Source organism: Accipiter gentilis, chromosome 29 (genome assembly GCF_929443795.1).
Source record: "Accipiter gentilis chromosome 29, bAccGen1.1, whole genome shotgun sequence".
Classification (NCBI taxonomy): domain Eukaryota; kingdom Metazoa; phylum Chordata; class Aves; order Accipitriformes; family Accipitridae; genus Astur; species Astur gentilis.
The window spans coordinates 10,130,454-10,146,771 of record NC_064908.1 but is presented as its reverse complement, the minus strand read 5'-3'; the positions used below and the strand labels follow the sequence as shown (position 1 = coordinate 10,146,771).

General features: G+C 39.2%; 1 protein-coding gene across 3 annotated transcripts in view; it reads right to left on the bottom strand.

Annotated features, from left to right (window-relative positions):
• PNPLA7 (patatin like phospholipase domain containing 7) overlaps positions 1–16,318 on the bottom strand; it is a 131,263-nt gene that overhangs the window by 101,739 nt on the left and 13,206 nt on the right. For all 3 annotated transcript variants that reach the window (XM_049832154.1, XM_049832155.1, XM_049832156.1), the window contains 6 exons: positions 12,066–12,194; positions 10,592–10,672; positions 9,860–10,004; positions 9,209–9,301; positions 4,573–4,673; positions 3,545–3,691 (listed from right to left, as the gene is read on the bottom strand). In XM_049832154.1, coding sequence (XP_049688111.1) covers positions 3,545–3,691; positions 4,573–4,673; positions 9,209–9,301; positions 9,860–10,004; positions 10,592–10,672; positions 12,066–12,194 — 696 coding nt within the window. The remainder of the gene's footprint in view (positions 1–3,544; positions 3,692–4,572; positions 4,674–9,208; positions 9,302–9,859; positions 10,005–10,591; positions 10,673–12,065; positions 12,195–16,318) is intronic.

The window sequence follows — 16,318 nt, the reverse complement described above, 5'->3', positions numbered from 1 at the left end:
TAGCACAGACAACCAAAAGGCATGGAGAGAATTTTCTTTCCAAGAACTGCACATATAGTTGGATGTCCCACATGCAGTCAGCATCAAACCCTAATGCTTCAGGACACCTTTGCTTTGGCAAAACTTTTACGCAAACCAGCAAATCTTCAGAAGCTCAACATTTTATTATCATGATCCAAAAAGGTAGAGGCAAAAACCCAGGCTCAATTACATGATTCTTGCATTATGTTAAAGAATGACAGTGAGTCCTGGTGTCTTGCAGCTTAACCCTCGCAAGGCAAAGCCAGACACTACTGTGTCCATGTCCTGGTTTTGGCTGAGATAAGAGTTAATTTTCTTTCTAGTAGCTGGTATAGTGTTGTTTTGGATTCAGTACTAGAAGAATGTTGATAACACACTGATGTTTTCAGTTGTTGCTAAGTCACATTTATACCAAGTAAGGATTTTTCAGCTTCTCATGCCCAGCCAGCAAGAAGGCTAGAGGGGCACAAGAAGCTGGGAGGGGACACATCCAGGACAGATGACCCAAACTGGCCAAAGGGATATTCCATACCATGTGACATCATGCCCAGTATATAAACTGCGTGGACTTGACCTGGGGCACGGATCGCTGCTTGGGAACTAACTGGGCATCAGTCAGTGACTGGTGAGCAATTGCATTGTGCATCACTTGTTTTGTCTATTCCAATCCTTTTATTATTATTGTCATTTTATTGTTGTTATTATCATTATTCTTTTCTTCCTTTCTGTTCTATTAAACAAGCTGTTCTTATCTCAACCCACGAGTTTTACTTTTTCTCCCCAATTCTCTCCCCCATCCCACTGGGTGGGGGGGAAGCAAGTGAGCTGCTGCCTCGTGCTTAGCTGCTGGCTGGGGTTAAACCACAACAGTCCAGTACTTTGCCACGGAGGTAGAACCACTAAAAGCAAGAGAGCTGCATGCACAGTAAAAGACAATTCAGTGCAAGCAGCATAGCAGAATCTGCCCACAGTCATTAACCTTATTGCAGCAGGAAAACAATATAGCAGAGATGTAAACATTTTACCATTGTAATTCTTATGCCAAGTTTTTCTCTTTTCATTTTTGGTTGAAAAAATAGAGCAAGTGAAACAATCAGAATTATTCTTTACACCTACAGCTGATAAAAAGAACAGATTTTCATCAAAAATTAGTTTTATTGAAACCAGTCTGTTTCATGGGAACATATCCAACCCAAAGAACCTGACAAGCACCTGTCAAAATATTTCAGTTCAACAATATCAACTCAACTAATTTCTATGATGTTTTTTCTATATTTGTACATTTATGATTGTATTACCTATTCTTAAAGACGAAGTTCTAACTATGAAAGTATCTCGTAGTAAGGGGATACAAGTTTCCTAATGAGCTCTACTTATCAACAGCTTTTTCTGGCTGCATTAGCTCTAATAAAAATGGCTGCAAAGATTTTCTTCATGTCTAAGGCTACTTAAGTATTGGCATAGATTGCACACAAAGCTGTGAAGTCCTCATCATTGGAGATCTTTAAGAACAGCTTAGTCAAAAACCTGCCAGAAATGACATAGCAATATTTGATTCTGCCTTGGCCATGAAAAGAGACTGAATGACCTCCAAGCAGTCCTTGAAATCCTACTTTTCTGTGCTATTACTACTCTGATTAAGCAATAAAGGAGTTAACAAACAAGATCACAGACAAGATCTATCCTGTCTAGTACCTTCTCTCTTGAATGGGCAAGACCAGCAAACCCAAATTCAGCATTGCATAGTTACAGGATTTGAGCTAAATAACTTCGCACTGATCCCCTCCAGCCTCCTCCAGCCACTAGGATTTTAGAAAAAGTTACTAACACAACAATATCCATTTCACAGCAAGTTTCCTTTTTTGTGTTACTATAATAGATAATAAATTAGCAGCGGTTTATGATGCAGTAGTGAAAGCACAAACCACTTATAAACAATAAAAGAAAGTAGTAATTAACTGGGACTAATAATTTTTTTGTCAAAGGCAATTCCCTTATAACTCATGCAGAAGATATGCCTTGCAACATTAACTCTCATATCATAACTTCAGATAAAGCTGAAAACATGTAAAAGTTGTATGAGATTGAAAACCTTTCCTGACAGAGATCCAAGGAATTCAAGTTATTTAAAACAAAACAAAATCTTAATTCTGAAGTCAGATACCTAAAGGTCATTTGAAATAATACTGCCTTTCTCCTATAGTAAATTATCCCCTCCTCTCTCTCTCTTACAGCCTTATGAAAAACAACAACCACCAAACATCCAAAAAAACCCCTTACCACCATCATCAAAATATCTTGATTTCACTCACACTGATTGGCTGTTCTGAAAAATGACAACTTAAGATGCCTCAAGTCAGCTAAAAAATAAAAGATCTGAGGTAGTTTTTTTAAGAGAAGAGCTCACAGAATTCATTTTCTTCCCTTATGTAAGTAGCATTGAACACAAATATTTTAAACACAGTAAGATTTTTCTTCCATTGCCTGTAGAACAATCAACTTCTGGTATCCTGCATGGAAAAAAATTAACATTGACCTTTAAATGAGATTTCTAGCATTTGGCTACATTCCATCAGATTCTTATTTGCTTGTGAAAAACTGAGCTGCTATAATATCAAAGTTTGAAAAGCCTACATTATTTCATTATATTTAGATCTTCATGTTAAAAACACTGCTTATTAGATGCTGCATTTTAAGGATACTGTTCTAATTAGAGTTAAGGCTAATCTGTTTACTTGTTAATTACTGAGAAATTTATTCTAGATTTAAAAAAAAAAAAGCAAAGGCAGAAGCGGCAGCAGCTGCACCCAGGTCTCTGGCAGCATCAGCAGACTTGAGTTATTGAAATATATGCTGTAATAAAACTTGGCTATCTGTGACTGATTTAGACAATTTAGTACAGTTTTCCCAAATTGTCTGATTAGCTGCATGAACAGCTACACCTCTGTAATGAAATGTAGCTGGAATCATAAGAATGATGAAAACAAACATTTTCATTCCTTTTTACAACATGAAGGTGATAAGCAGGAGCTGACCTCAATAATGACGACTGTGAGGTTACCAAGCGTTTAACTTGGAATGGACACGGAACAGCCACTCAGCTGTGAGATGTACTCATAGCCATTGGCCAAATACAGAGATTCAGCTCCAAAAACCAAACAAGGCACTCGGATGCTATGCCAACAGGATTAATAGATTCAGCAATCACCTGAACGCCTTTACATAACTTCTTCACACAGTATGTGAGAGCGTGAAATTACAAGGCAGCAGAAATTACACGTTTACTTCTCACATGGATAAATCTATACACTATGAGAAAAGATTCACACAGTGTATTTCAGTATGGTCTTTTCATATGGCAGAATAATTCAGATTTATATCAGTCCTGCTACTAACTTCAACAGACTAGAGAATAACATATTCAGCTAGTCTACAGTATACTAGGGAGACAATTTACTTTTTAGTGCCTGGCAGAATGACATAAAAAGCAAAAACAAAGCCATTTCTTCCTGCAATAACTTACATCAAGTTTCATCAAGGTTGAAAGGTCTTTCTTTGCTGCTTCGACAATGGCATCAATATGTTTGCTATTACAGGAATCTTGAACAGCACTATAATGGAAAACTGCTGAAGGAGTTTCTGTCACTGTCACAGTCTTCTTCAATATCGACTGCAAAGAACAGATACACAACAAGTATTGGTTTAAATGTTATAATTGGCACCTACCCAGCAAAAACTTGCCATATCATCTGTGTTCTTTATCTACCACAACTGGTGGCCTGCGAAAAAAAAGCTGTTTCCAAAAAAGCAACAGCTTGCTAACTTCATTATCCTTGTATTTTTCTGCGAAGCTTGACACTCAAGTCAAACAATGTTACTCATCACAGCTTGCAAAAGGGAAGAACAAGAGACTTTTCAGAAACTGGGCAGCTGCCAGCTTGATAGAAGCAAAACTTGATCAACACTATATATGAAGATGGAAGAAAAAAATAAAATGTCTGTCACACTGAGCCAGTTTCTCTTCAGATTTTGGTTTGCAGTTTTACAATTCAAGAGCATTTTTGTGCTCTTAAATTGCAGGTCAGTATTCGTAAAAAGCAGGCCACAAAAAGATAAAGATTTATAAATCATGACTGAAAACGTACAGGAAGTTCACGTGCTGATACAAGTTTTTAATTCCTTGCTGCAAAGTAATTCTCACAAATAAAGGACGGTCTGACAAATTCACCTTTCCACATAATCCTTTTCATGAGTCAGAGGAAGGCAATACCTAAAATCAAAAAGTTGCAGCAGTGCTTTCCCATTACTTGCCAAGGGAATTTCCACCAAGTTTCAAGATCTGCACCAAAAAGCCTAAACAGTCACCAAAATCTACTGAAACAACTGTATGTTAAAACACACCAATACAAGATGACCAAATACTACAACTTGTAGAGTTGCAAGGGTAGCATTTCAAAGTAAGGGAGAAAACATTTAAATCACTCAAAGAATAATGATGTAAGAAAGTACAATGCAAGAAACATGCTAGAATCTCCAAAGGAGGAGACCTACCTTGCCCACAACAGGACTGCTGGCAGTGTCCTCCGAGCCAAAGTGCACTCTGGCTCTTTCATACGCCATGTCCATGTCTGACTTTCCACTGCTGGAATTATCTACAAGCAATATAAAAATCTTTTTTTAAGCAACTCGTTTATTACAGTTTCTCAGAAATAGCAGATAGTACACGAAGTCAGGCAACTTTTTATTTGTTTGGTTTTTTGGTTTTTTGGTTTCTGAAGCTGAGGATAAAATAGCAAGTGGCATCCTCGTATTCTTCTTTATTTCCTAGTTCCTTTTGACCTGGAAGATCTGATGGGAACTTTAAATCTTCTCAGTTGAGCTCCTGTATGCAGTATGTCCCAAAATTCCCACATCCGCTCTAGTACAGAGTACAATAATTATTTTAGGGTAAACAAAGAAGAGTCATTTGGATCTGAAGATTATCAGGAAGAGGCAAATCCACCAAACAGATTTTCCTCATTGTTTTCAGGAAATTATTCCTATTAAACTTTTCTCCACCAAACAAAAGAACTTTTTTTGTACCCAATATATTGCAAGAGCTTTCATAGGGAGAATATTATGATCAGCAACTTCTTAAAAGTTTCTCTATAGAAAGCGTTTTCCCCCCAATGCCTAAAATAATTTCAGAACTTCTCTACAATTTGTCCATATTTACAAAGCACATCATGTGCTGAGAGATACATAAGGAATTCCCTTACAGGTTTCACTTATTTAATGCACGAATTTGAAGTCACTGACAACTTCTATTCTTTACTTCCCAATTTTAATACATCTTAATTATATTACCTCCTTGGCTGTCCCATCCACCTTCCAGGAACTTATCTGAGATAATAAATAACACAAAACATAACTGGGAAATGCTTCCTATTTAATTACCTTGAATAGGACACCCACATATCAGCCTGATGATTTATAGATGACTTTAAGAATCATGCAGAGATTGCAATTTCCTTTAACAAATAAACCTATAATCACTTCTATCATATTTCTATGCCTAATAGATCTCAAAAATATACTGTATTCAGAAAAGTTTACATTTTCTCCCTTATGCCTTTCTCCTTCTGTTACTACATTGTTCTTAAAGTTTTGGGTTTTTAAATACAAATTGCTGCTCAAAAATATGATGGGCCCTTAGGAAAAGCAATTATCTTTCTTGACTGTTGAATTTTGTTACCTCATGAACTCAGAAAGGGCTCAAATTTTTAATTCTGAATTCCTCCCCCATCTCCCTCCACCTCTATACACATACACACTTGAGTTTGCCCAGGATTGCCCTGATCTTTGGAAAGTTGGCTTTTGGAAACATGGAGCTGCCCTATATTTACACCCTTGTGACATATGATCATGTGAAAATACTACCATTCCATGAAGGGCTATCTATAAATTTAATTTTAAAAATACAATTATTTTACTTCTGAAGGAGCTTGACTCCTATGTCCACCCCAGCTAGTACAAGGAGAGAATCTTACTGTCCCAAAGATTCAGATCTGCCTCAGAGTACTCTCTTCCACCTTATCTACAAATACAAACAAATCTTTGTATGTAGTAAATCCACATCTGCCACTGAGGTCATAACATCATTTAGTGATCAGCCTCCAAACAAGAAACCCAACAAGTTGACCCAAGGATTGTCATCAGCAAAATTTACAAACCATAAGACAAAAAAAAAAAGCGCTGTTGATGCTACTAACTGAATTTCATACACACTGCAACATTAAAGACCCTAAATTAGTTATAAACAAAAAAAAGCTGGGCTAATAGAAATAGCAGCATGGAAATCCATATGGGCTGATTTGACTACCTGTCAATTATACTGCCCCGCAAATCACAGTGTCAGCATAATTAGTAAACCCCAGTACAGCAAGTGCGTTTTAAATCTAAACACACACTTCTCAGGTTAAACCTAAATAATCTGATAATGGGTATGTAGGCAAGAAAAGCATCCTCTACATAGCTCTGCATATTAAAAAAAAAATCAGAGAGAGAAAAAAGAGGCAGCATTCTAAGCGTGAAAGCTTATGTCTACTAGACTTCTATTCAAAGTAGAAGTCTTCATCTCAGTCATAGATATAAGCTTCCCACACAGTGATTAATTAAACTGTCTTGTTGCTCAAATGGGAGTTAGAAAGGATACAGCAGAACAAGCTTTAACTAGAACCATTGAGTCAAAAGAACAGAAGGCAGTGGGAAACTCAAGAGTGGAATGCAATCCTGTTTGATGAACACATGCTCGCTGGTATCCCACACACTGCTGATATGGAAGTCACTGCAAAAACAATGGCAACTGACATAGCCCCTCACAGTATTTCAGCCGCCTCTTTCCTTCCAAGTACTCGCTTACTGAGCTGCCTGCTTTTCCTAATGCAGGTGGTCCTGTGCTACTGCATGTATGCTGTAGGGTCATGGCTCCAGTTTTGAAGAAGGAAAAGCAGCTTCTCTTTACTCTTGATAAAAAAAAACAACAAACAAACCAATAAAAGATAACTCTAAGTTGGGAACACTCACTTCTAGGAACAATAAAACTGAAGTTATCGCAAACAAAAGATCCTGTTTTATTTCGTTCTTCTAATTCTTCTATCCACCAGCCCAGATACTCCACATGACTTAATTACATCTTTCTCTACAAAAAGGGTTAGTATACTTTAAAAGTAGACTAGCCTAAGTTGGCAGGGTTGTATTTTCTCATCTCCACAACTGCTACATTTCAAGTTAGATAGCTATACAAAAAAATAGAAGAACAAATTACACCCCAACCCCAGGAGCAAGTGAGGAAAAAATGTTTACCCCAAAGTAATTTTTTGCAGTTTTTGTTAATTCTAATGAGCCAAGGAAATCAAAGAGGTGCTGATATAATAGCACCTGTGTGACTAATAACAGACAGTTCTCTTTTCTCTGAATCAATAATAAACATAATCAATATCCCCATGGAGTCTGAACACACAGAAAGGTAGTGGAATAGAATCTGAAGCAAGATCTTGATCATTACAAACATCAAGATATTTTCCATGTAAGCTAAACAGTGACTGTAACCTCAGTGCAGTGAACAGAAATCAGCTTTGTTAACTGAGGCAAATCATAATTACCCAATTAGATATGCTTCTTCTGTCAGTAAAAGTTAATTATCTCTCTCTGCTAAGCTCTGTGTACCCTGACATAACTCTCAGGACACATAAAAGGAGTGAGGAAGGACAAATGGACATATTCACTCTTAGGTATGCAGGGATCCTTCCACATAAAAGCTTCTAAGAACATGCACGGACTCTACCTTAAGAGGTGTTACAAGGCTGCATAGGCAGACCTCCCTGAACTGTTTTATCAACCTGGGGGAAAAATGGCTATGTTCAGAGTAAACATTACTTAATTCACCACTGAATTAAGTCTGCTAGTACATTTTATAATGCATAGTGCAGAACAACCTAACGCATACAAAAATAAAGCCAAGTCTTACATGGGTCAGTTCAGTATTTTCCCTTAATTTGTTTCCCTGGTTCAGAAAGATGATCTACTTATCACTAGCCAAAATCCTACTTCTCTGTCACATCCATCCCTCTGGACAGTAACATGGAAACTATGAAAAAAATTAACTGGGACATTGTACATTTGCACAGCAGAAATTGAAGAGGGAAGTGAATCAGCTCTTGTTAAAAATGAAGTAACTACCCATTCTTCTCTTCTTTACTTACCACCAACTTAACTTGATATCAACAAGTGTTAGAAACCTTATCTTGGGGAAAGCCCTCAATGCTGAGGGCTCCCTCAGCCTGTCTCCCTCCTTTCTCCTTGTCTCCATACTCTCTAACCCCCCATAGTATGTTCTTATCTCCTAAGCCATTTAATAGTCAACATAAGCAATACATGTATCTTCTAATGTATCCAGGATACCTTTATTGCACCAATTAAACTTTATATGACTTCTCTATTAACAATATCTTTATAACGACTACAGTATCTAAGCATGACCTTACAACTACCTCAAGATAGTTAGTTTGGTACTCGGCTAAGGGAAGACAGATGCTTTCCTTCTGTGATTCACCCAAGAAGTTCCAGTGTTTCTACCTCGAACATAAAGCTAACCTTAACAACTGGCTCAGAGGAAGATGTCTACAGTGGAGATGACTGAAGTTCACCGAAACAAATAGTGTAGCATCAAAACAGCTCAGCCCCATAAATGTCTCATCAGCGCATTCAATGATAAATCACTTTTATTACCCACTCAAAAAACATTCCTCTAAAAGCAACAAAGCCATGTAACGTGCTCTTCGGGACAATCAGCCAAGCAAGAATCATGTGTCATCTTTCACATGAAAGATGACAGCATATCATCATAAGTCACTTTGTTTCAGTTATATCAATTAATAAAACTCTTCATTTGCAGGTCTCTCAGTAGCCAAAGTACTGTATGTTCCCCATTGCTAATAAAGACAGCAAGGGAATGCTCTCTTAGGTAACAGTCCATTTGTTACTTCAGAAAGTAAATTTTTGACAAATGAGTTAGGAAGCAATACTACTGCAAGATGATTATCTAACAAACAGGAAGCTCATCTAAACCAATGCTGCAAAGAGTACGTGTCTTCCCCCATGACAGGTACATTACATATTTCCCACAATTTTGCCAAGCACTACTTACTAGAAGTCTCTGCAGACCCTGCGTAGGGAGGTGAAGAAAGGCTTCTCCTGAAAACATGCTCAGAGTTTTCTGTACCAGAAAGCTTCAACGTATCTGAAATACAGAAACAAAAAGTTTTACAAATATACACAAGGTACTCCCTAATAAAATAAATTTCATTGACAGCAAGAACCTCTCACTATACACTGCTAAAACTTATTAAAGGCTGTGTTAAAGGTTTTGAAACACCAACATTAAACATTGTTTAAACCTGCTTCCTGCTTTTGATTTAATTAAAAAGAATCTTTCAGGTTCAGAGGCAAAATTAAACTCATTTTCTGAGATTTAGCTTCCGTTCTGACACTTCAACCTGAAAGCCTACATATATCCAGCAATTCTTCTGCTAGTATCTAGAGTGCAGAATTTTCACATCTCCTCCTATGAAGGCAACATGAGGAGCCACTTTTTTCCCCCCTTCCCCCTCCCCCACTGATATCATTAACAACACAGTAATAATTTCCTGTTAAAGCTAAGGACTATCCAAAGACTTCAAACCTGAAACTGATTTAAGACAATCCCTAACTACTCTAATCAAATAAAAATCCTCTGATCGATAGCACAGTTATAAGAACATCACAAAGGATAGTTACTACACATTTCCAGAAACATTACCTATTTCCAGTGCTTCCGCAGCTTTTTCGAACTTTTCTCCACGATCTTCCTCTGACACATTAGACACTTGTCTTTTTACTGCTTTGCTTGAACTTCCTCCAGATGTTACACTTGTCACAGAGATGAGTGGGATGGCTTGGCTCTGCTGCAAGGAGCAAGGTGAAAAGGCAAATGTAAACCACACACTCATGCATGCTAAACAGGACTGGACCTTTTATTGACCCCTGGGGTGCTTCTCTCAGTTGCGGTGATCAATCAAAGATTATCAAAGGTGGCCTTACAATGATATCTGCCACCCCCCTCAGCATTCCTAGGTGCATCCCATCATGGCCCATGGACTCATGTATGTCCAGTTTGCTTAAGTATTCCCTGACCTGATCCTCCTCCACCAAGGGTACATCCTTTGGAGTATTATAGGTAGAAGTGACTCAGTATCATTAACAAATGTCAGGACTGCTAAAACATACTGATGTATGTGCACATACACCAGTTTGAAGTGATGTACTTCTTCAAATTTTTGAAATTTAAGCTTCCTCCCACAATTCCCCAGGCATCAGCATAGGCTGGATTTTATGGGCTGGTTATAACAAGCACCTTACTTCTCAAGTACTGTCATTATTAAATTAATATGTAACACTTGCTTTACAATCTCCTGGAAGAAGGAAAAACTCTCTGTGCCAAGTCACAGCCAGGGTGTATAGGAAGAGCAGATAAAATGTACCCCAAACTTACACAATTGAAGAGCTCAGTAGTCAGACCAAGGTAGTTGTGCAAAGCGAGGAATGTTACTCTCTGCAGCCTTACCATGATGATCTAGAAACAGGAAATCAACAAGCAATAGGAATGGATTTAGCATTCTCCCACACTTGTTCTTGCATTTAGATACAGTTATGTTCCAGACTACCTGAAGGCAGTTTATAAAATACAGACTGTACCCTAAGCTGAAATTCCTTTTTAGCACTTGATAAATTGAGGCAAAGATAAATTCAAGTGATTTACCAAAGACTTCACAATCATTTGATGGCATAAGAATCCAAAGTCTTACTCCCAAACACCAAAGAGTGCTTTTTGTTTTCTGTAAACATTAATAATAAACGTGCCTTGAAATAAAAGCATTTGCTTCCATTTTTCCCCCCCTCATAAAAAAAATTTATTCTAGCTTTCCCCATACAGAGCCTGTGCTACTGCTCTGCAAGCACTCTAAACTTACATAAGACATCACTGCTACTTGACCTTCCTCTGCCCTGGCAGCTTATTCCCACTGTTAAGCCATCCTCTCTTTTTTTTATCAGCTCTCACGAAGCACATTAAATTGGTATAATGAGCTGTTCTCCTCAACCATCAGTATTAGGAGGTTCATGTGTCACTCATAAATCATCCAGATACCAGAACAGTTTGCAAGGAGAAAAAGATTTAGAAGGGATGGTAAAACAAAAGGACAGACCAGAATGACTCATCAGGTCACGTGCACCCATTTGACTATTACACCTGTGGGACAGTGCACCACTTGGCAAACTCTCCAAACTGAAATCATTAATATACTAGTCCCTGCATTAACATCCACTTGCAGGATGTACAAGACATATTTGCAGTGCTCACTTGAAAACTGTCTAAGCTCCTGCAAAGCAAGGGAAGGTGAACTTAAAACTAATACAAAGCACAGCTCTTTCCTCAGATGCTGACAATTGCTTCTGAAGTGGAAATTCACGTCAGACTGAATTTTTTTAATTTTATAAAGCATCACCCCTCAACAAACAGCTTCTGATGGTACATCTGCCCTTTTTCAGAATATGTGACAGTCTTTTCCATACTCTAAGCCATTTTGAAGCCTTCTTGGTGCATAACCATGATGCGGAGCCCATGCCAGCATATTCTACTCCACCAGGACCAACAAGCTTACAGTGCAGATCAGGCTGATTCAAGAGGCTATCACATGCAGAAACTGATTCAATGTGCGTGCGTGTGTGTATATATATATGAATTATTTCTTCCTGTACATGATTAATGCTGAGATGATTAAGTCTAAGGCTCTAACAGCAAGAGTAATAGCAGAACTAGTCCAAGTCTTGAAAAGAAGCTATACTCAACAGTTTCATATCTGCAAAAGGATGATGAGCTTGCCAAACTTCAAAATGTCTTCCTTGTAACTTTGAAATTAGAGTGATTTCTCCCCCACCTCCCAATTATGCTTAACAACAAAGCTTACCTGTACCACTCTAACAAGAGTTTCAGGATATTTCTGGAAGACATCTTGAAAGGCACTTGCTGGAAGTCGCAATATAGTGGATGGAATGGCTGCTCGGGCTGAAACTGTTTTATATGGAGCAGGGTGACCCTAAACAGAAAGTTTCAGAGACACAAGTTTAATCCGCCAATTATCTGACCTAATTCTTCCCAATCCCTTCCCAGATTTCTACTTTGATATTGTATATGCTTGACAGACATCATCCAACCACAAAAAAGCCTTGAACTTATACTCTATGACCTAGAGGTGATGTAATGAGGGCAGCATGGCCAGGTGAATTCACACCAGCAATTTCACTAGCATTATACAGAGACAGAGGTAGAGAAACAAGAGCTATAAGAAGCTGTATCAGGTTAAGGGGAACTGGCTAGTCTGTCAAATCTGCTGCAGTTTTATTACAGACAAAGCCAGGCTTCAGAAGTATTTCAACTTCCCACTATTCAAAACTGCAAAGAAACGAGGTTTTGTTGATTTTATTATCTGTACTGATGACCAAGCTATTTGCTGCAATAGCAACCATAGATTCACATATTCAGCAAAAAAATACAAACAAAACTGTATAGTAATTACAAACATAATGAAATAAGACAAAACCCAGGCAGACTTCTTGTGTTTCAAGATATATATACGTATCTTCATGTATACTCATATATATATGAAATATTCCAAATGACAAAGCCAAACAGCTTCTTTTTACTTGAGATAAACTGGGCCTCGACCGTCCTGAGTTGCTCGAAGAACAGATGAAAAATTAACAAACCAATGAAAAATAAAACTGTAAGTGGATAGAATACAGAGATTTTTTTACACTGGACGGCATGCCTTTGGTTTAGGCTTTTCCCCCTTGAATTAGAATAGATTTAAACAAAAATCTACTGCCAAACACTTGGATAAAAGACTCCAAGCAACACCCCTGTACCCCATTAATAACTACCGAAAAGAATACCTGTAAGTCATGATTTCATTTACTAATACATGAAATATTGATTTATCCAATATTTCTAAGATAAAAGGAGGCCTTTCATGGTATGGAGCAGGAGCTAAGGAAGAAATGGAGTTTCTACTTTAAGTCACCTTACAGCTTCTGAAGCTTTCATTCCTCCTGAGCAGTAGAAGGCAAATTTTACCAAACACTAAACACACAGATGCTAAATGCTGATTACAAACAAAAAAACTTGCAAGTCTTCCAGAGCATCAGACAACTACACACAATCACTGCAGAAGAATTTCTGCCTAAACGACACAGCAAAACCAAACAAGATACATTCTGCATAACTATAACCACTCTGGAAAATGAAGCTACAGCTCTGTCTGCCTTGCTGATCTGGAAGTCACGATGAAGCAGATTCTAAAATTAAATTAAATTAATTGGAACCAATTTCCTAATTACACCAACTTCAGCTGACCTTTTTATAAAATCTGGTGATGATATTAATAGCTTTGATTTTCAAGTTCCTGAGGGATTTGAAATTTTAAACATCTCTTTGACCTACAATGCAAAGCTACCAGTTGTCTTCAGTTTTCCAGAGTTTCTTTTAATTAAGTAAAGAAATTTAAAAATGACACTTCTGTGCTTTTGCTGTACCCAAAAATAAATGCAACATTCCTCTTTTACAGGCCAGTTTAAAGCCTGGCTTTAGACAAAGAAGTCATTTGGAATTCATAGAATCATAGAATGGTTTGTGTTGGAGAGGACCTTAAAAGATCATGTAGTTCCAACCCCCCTGCCATGGGCAGGGACACCTTCCACTAGACCAGGTTGCTCAAAGCCCGATCCAACCTGGCCCTGAACACTCTCAGGGCTGTAGCACCCACAAATTCTCTGGGCAACCTGTTCCAGTGCCTCACCACCCTCACAGTGAAGAACTTCTTCCTTACATCTAATCTAAATCCTCCCTCTTTCAGTTTAAAGCCATTACCCCTTGTCCTATCACTGCATGCCCTTGTAAAAAGTCCCTCTCTGGCTTTCCTGTAGGCCCCCTTTAGGTACTGGAAGGCTCCTGTAAGGTCTCCCCAGAGCCTTCTTCTACAGGCTGAACAACCCCAACTCTCTCAGCCTGTCTTCATAGAAGAGATGCTCCAGCCCTCGATCGTCTTCATGGCCTTCCTCTGGACCCACTTGAGCAGATCCACGTCCTTCTTATGTTGGGGGCCCCAGAGCTGAACACTGTACTCCAGGTAGGGTCTCACAAGAGGGGAGTAGAAGGGGAGAATCACCTCCCTCAACCTGCTGGTCACGCTTTTGATGCAGCCCAGGATACGGTTGGCTTTCTGGGCTGCAAACGCACATTGCCGGCTCACGTCCAGTTTTTCATCCACCAGTAACCCCAATTCCCTCTCCGCAGGGCTGCTCTCAATCTATTCTCCACCCAGCCTGTATTTGTGCTTAGGATTGCCCTGACCCATGGGCAGAACCTTGCACTTGGCCTTGTTGAACTTCATGAGGTTCGCACGGGCCCACCTCTCAAGCCTGTCAAGGTCCCTCTGGATGGCATGCCTTCCCTCCAGTGTGTCAACCACACCGCACAGCTTGGCATTGTTGGCAAACTTGCCGAGGGTGCACTGACTCATTCCCACTGTCCATGTCGCCAACAAAGATGTTAAACAGCACCAGTCCCAATACCGACCCCTGAGGAACGCCACTCGTCACTGCTCTCCACTTGACATCGAGCCATTGACCACAACTCTTTGAGTGTGACCATCCAGCCAATTCCTTATCCACCAAGCAGTCCATCCATCAAATCCATGTCTCTGTCCTGGTTTCAGCTGGGATAGAGTTAACTGTCTTCCTAGTAGCTGGTACAGTGCTGTGTTTTGAATTCAGTATGCGAAGAATGTTGATAACACTGAGGTTTTCAGTTGTTGCTCAGTAGTGTTTAGACTATAGTCAAGGATTTTTCAGCTTCTCATGCCCAGCCAGGACACAACCAGTGCACCTGACCCAAACTGGCCAACGGTGTATTCCATACCATGGGACGTCCCATCTAGTATAGGAACTGGGAAGTGGGGGGGCAGGGAATCGCCGCTCGGGGACTGGCTGGGTGTCGGTCGGCGGGTGGTGAGCAATTGCCCTGTGCATCATTTGTACATTCCAATCCTTTTATTACTACTGTTGTCATTTTATTAGTGTTATCATTATTAGTTTCTTCTTCTTCTCTGTTCTATTAAACCGTTCTTATCTCAACCCAGGAGTTTTACTTCTTTTGTCCTGATTTTCTCCCCCATCCAGTGGGATGGGGGAGAGCGAGTGAGCGGCTGTGTGGTGCTTAGTTGCTGGCTGGGGTTAAACCATGACACTCTCCAATTTAGAGACAAGGATGTCATGTAGGCCAGTGTCAAATGCTTTGCACAAGGCCAGGTAGATGACATGAGTTGCTCTTCCCTTATCCATCAACACTGTAACCCAGTCATAGAAGGCCACCAAATCTGTCAGGCACTATTTGCCCCTAGTGAAGCCATGTTGGCTGTCACCAATCACCTCATTTCCCATGTGCCTTAGCATAGTTTCCAGAAGAATCTGCTCCATGATCTTGCGAGGAACAGAGGTGAGACTGACTGGCGTGTAGTTCCCCAGGTCTTTTTTTCCCTTTTTAAAAATGGGGGTTATGTTTCCCCTTTTCCAGTCAGTTCAGTAGGAACTTCACTGGACTGCCACAACTTCTCAAATAGGAGGGATAGTGTCTCAGATACTTCATATCTCAGTTCCCTCAGGACCTGTGGATGCTTCTCATCAGGTTTCATGTATATAGTCTGCTTTTATGTATGTACATCGCTATACTTGCCATCAACTGTATTTCATACCAATCTCTACTCCAAATACATAGTGAAAAACTAAGGAAATTATTAAATCTTTAGTCACTGGACAAAGGATAAGCATTAAGTTTAATAGTGTTCCGTAACAGTTATGCAAAAGAGCAAAATAAGCACCGTGTACCACGTTTCTATGGTCTACATCCTACCCAGTAAAGTGTGATAATTATTTTTTTTCTGAACAATGCTTGTTTGAGGATAGACCAATGCTGACAGTTTCTCAGAAAAGCAGTTTTCGGATAATAATGCAGCAGCCTTTTTCTCCAAAGAACAGCCCACCCCTCCAGTTTTTCAGCATATAATTTTTTCTTTTCAAAATCTCTGCATGAGAGCAGCCTGCTTTTGAAAGGGCCAACCACCACATCTAACTGGTTTGGAACATGCTAAAAGCTGTCAGAGGAACA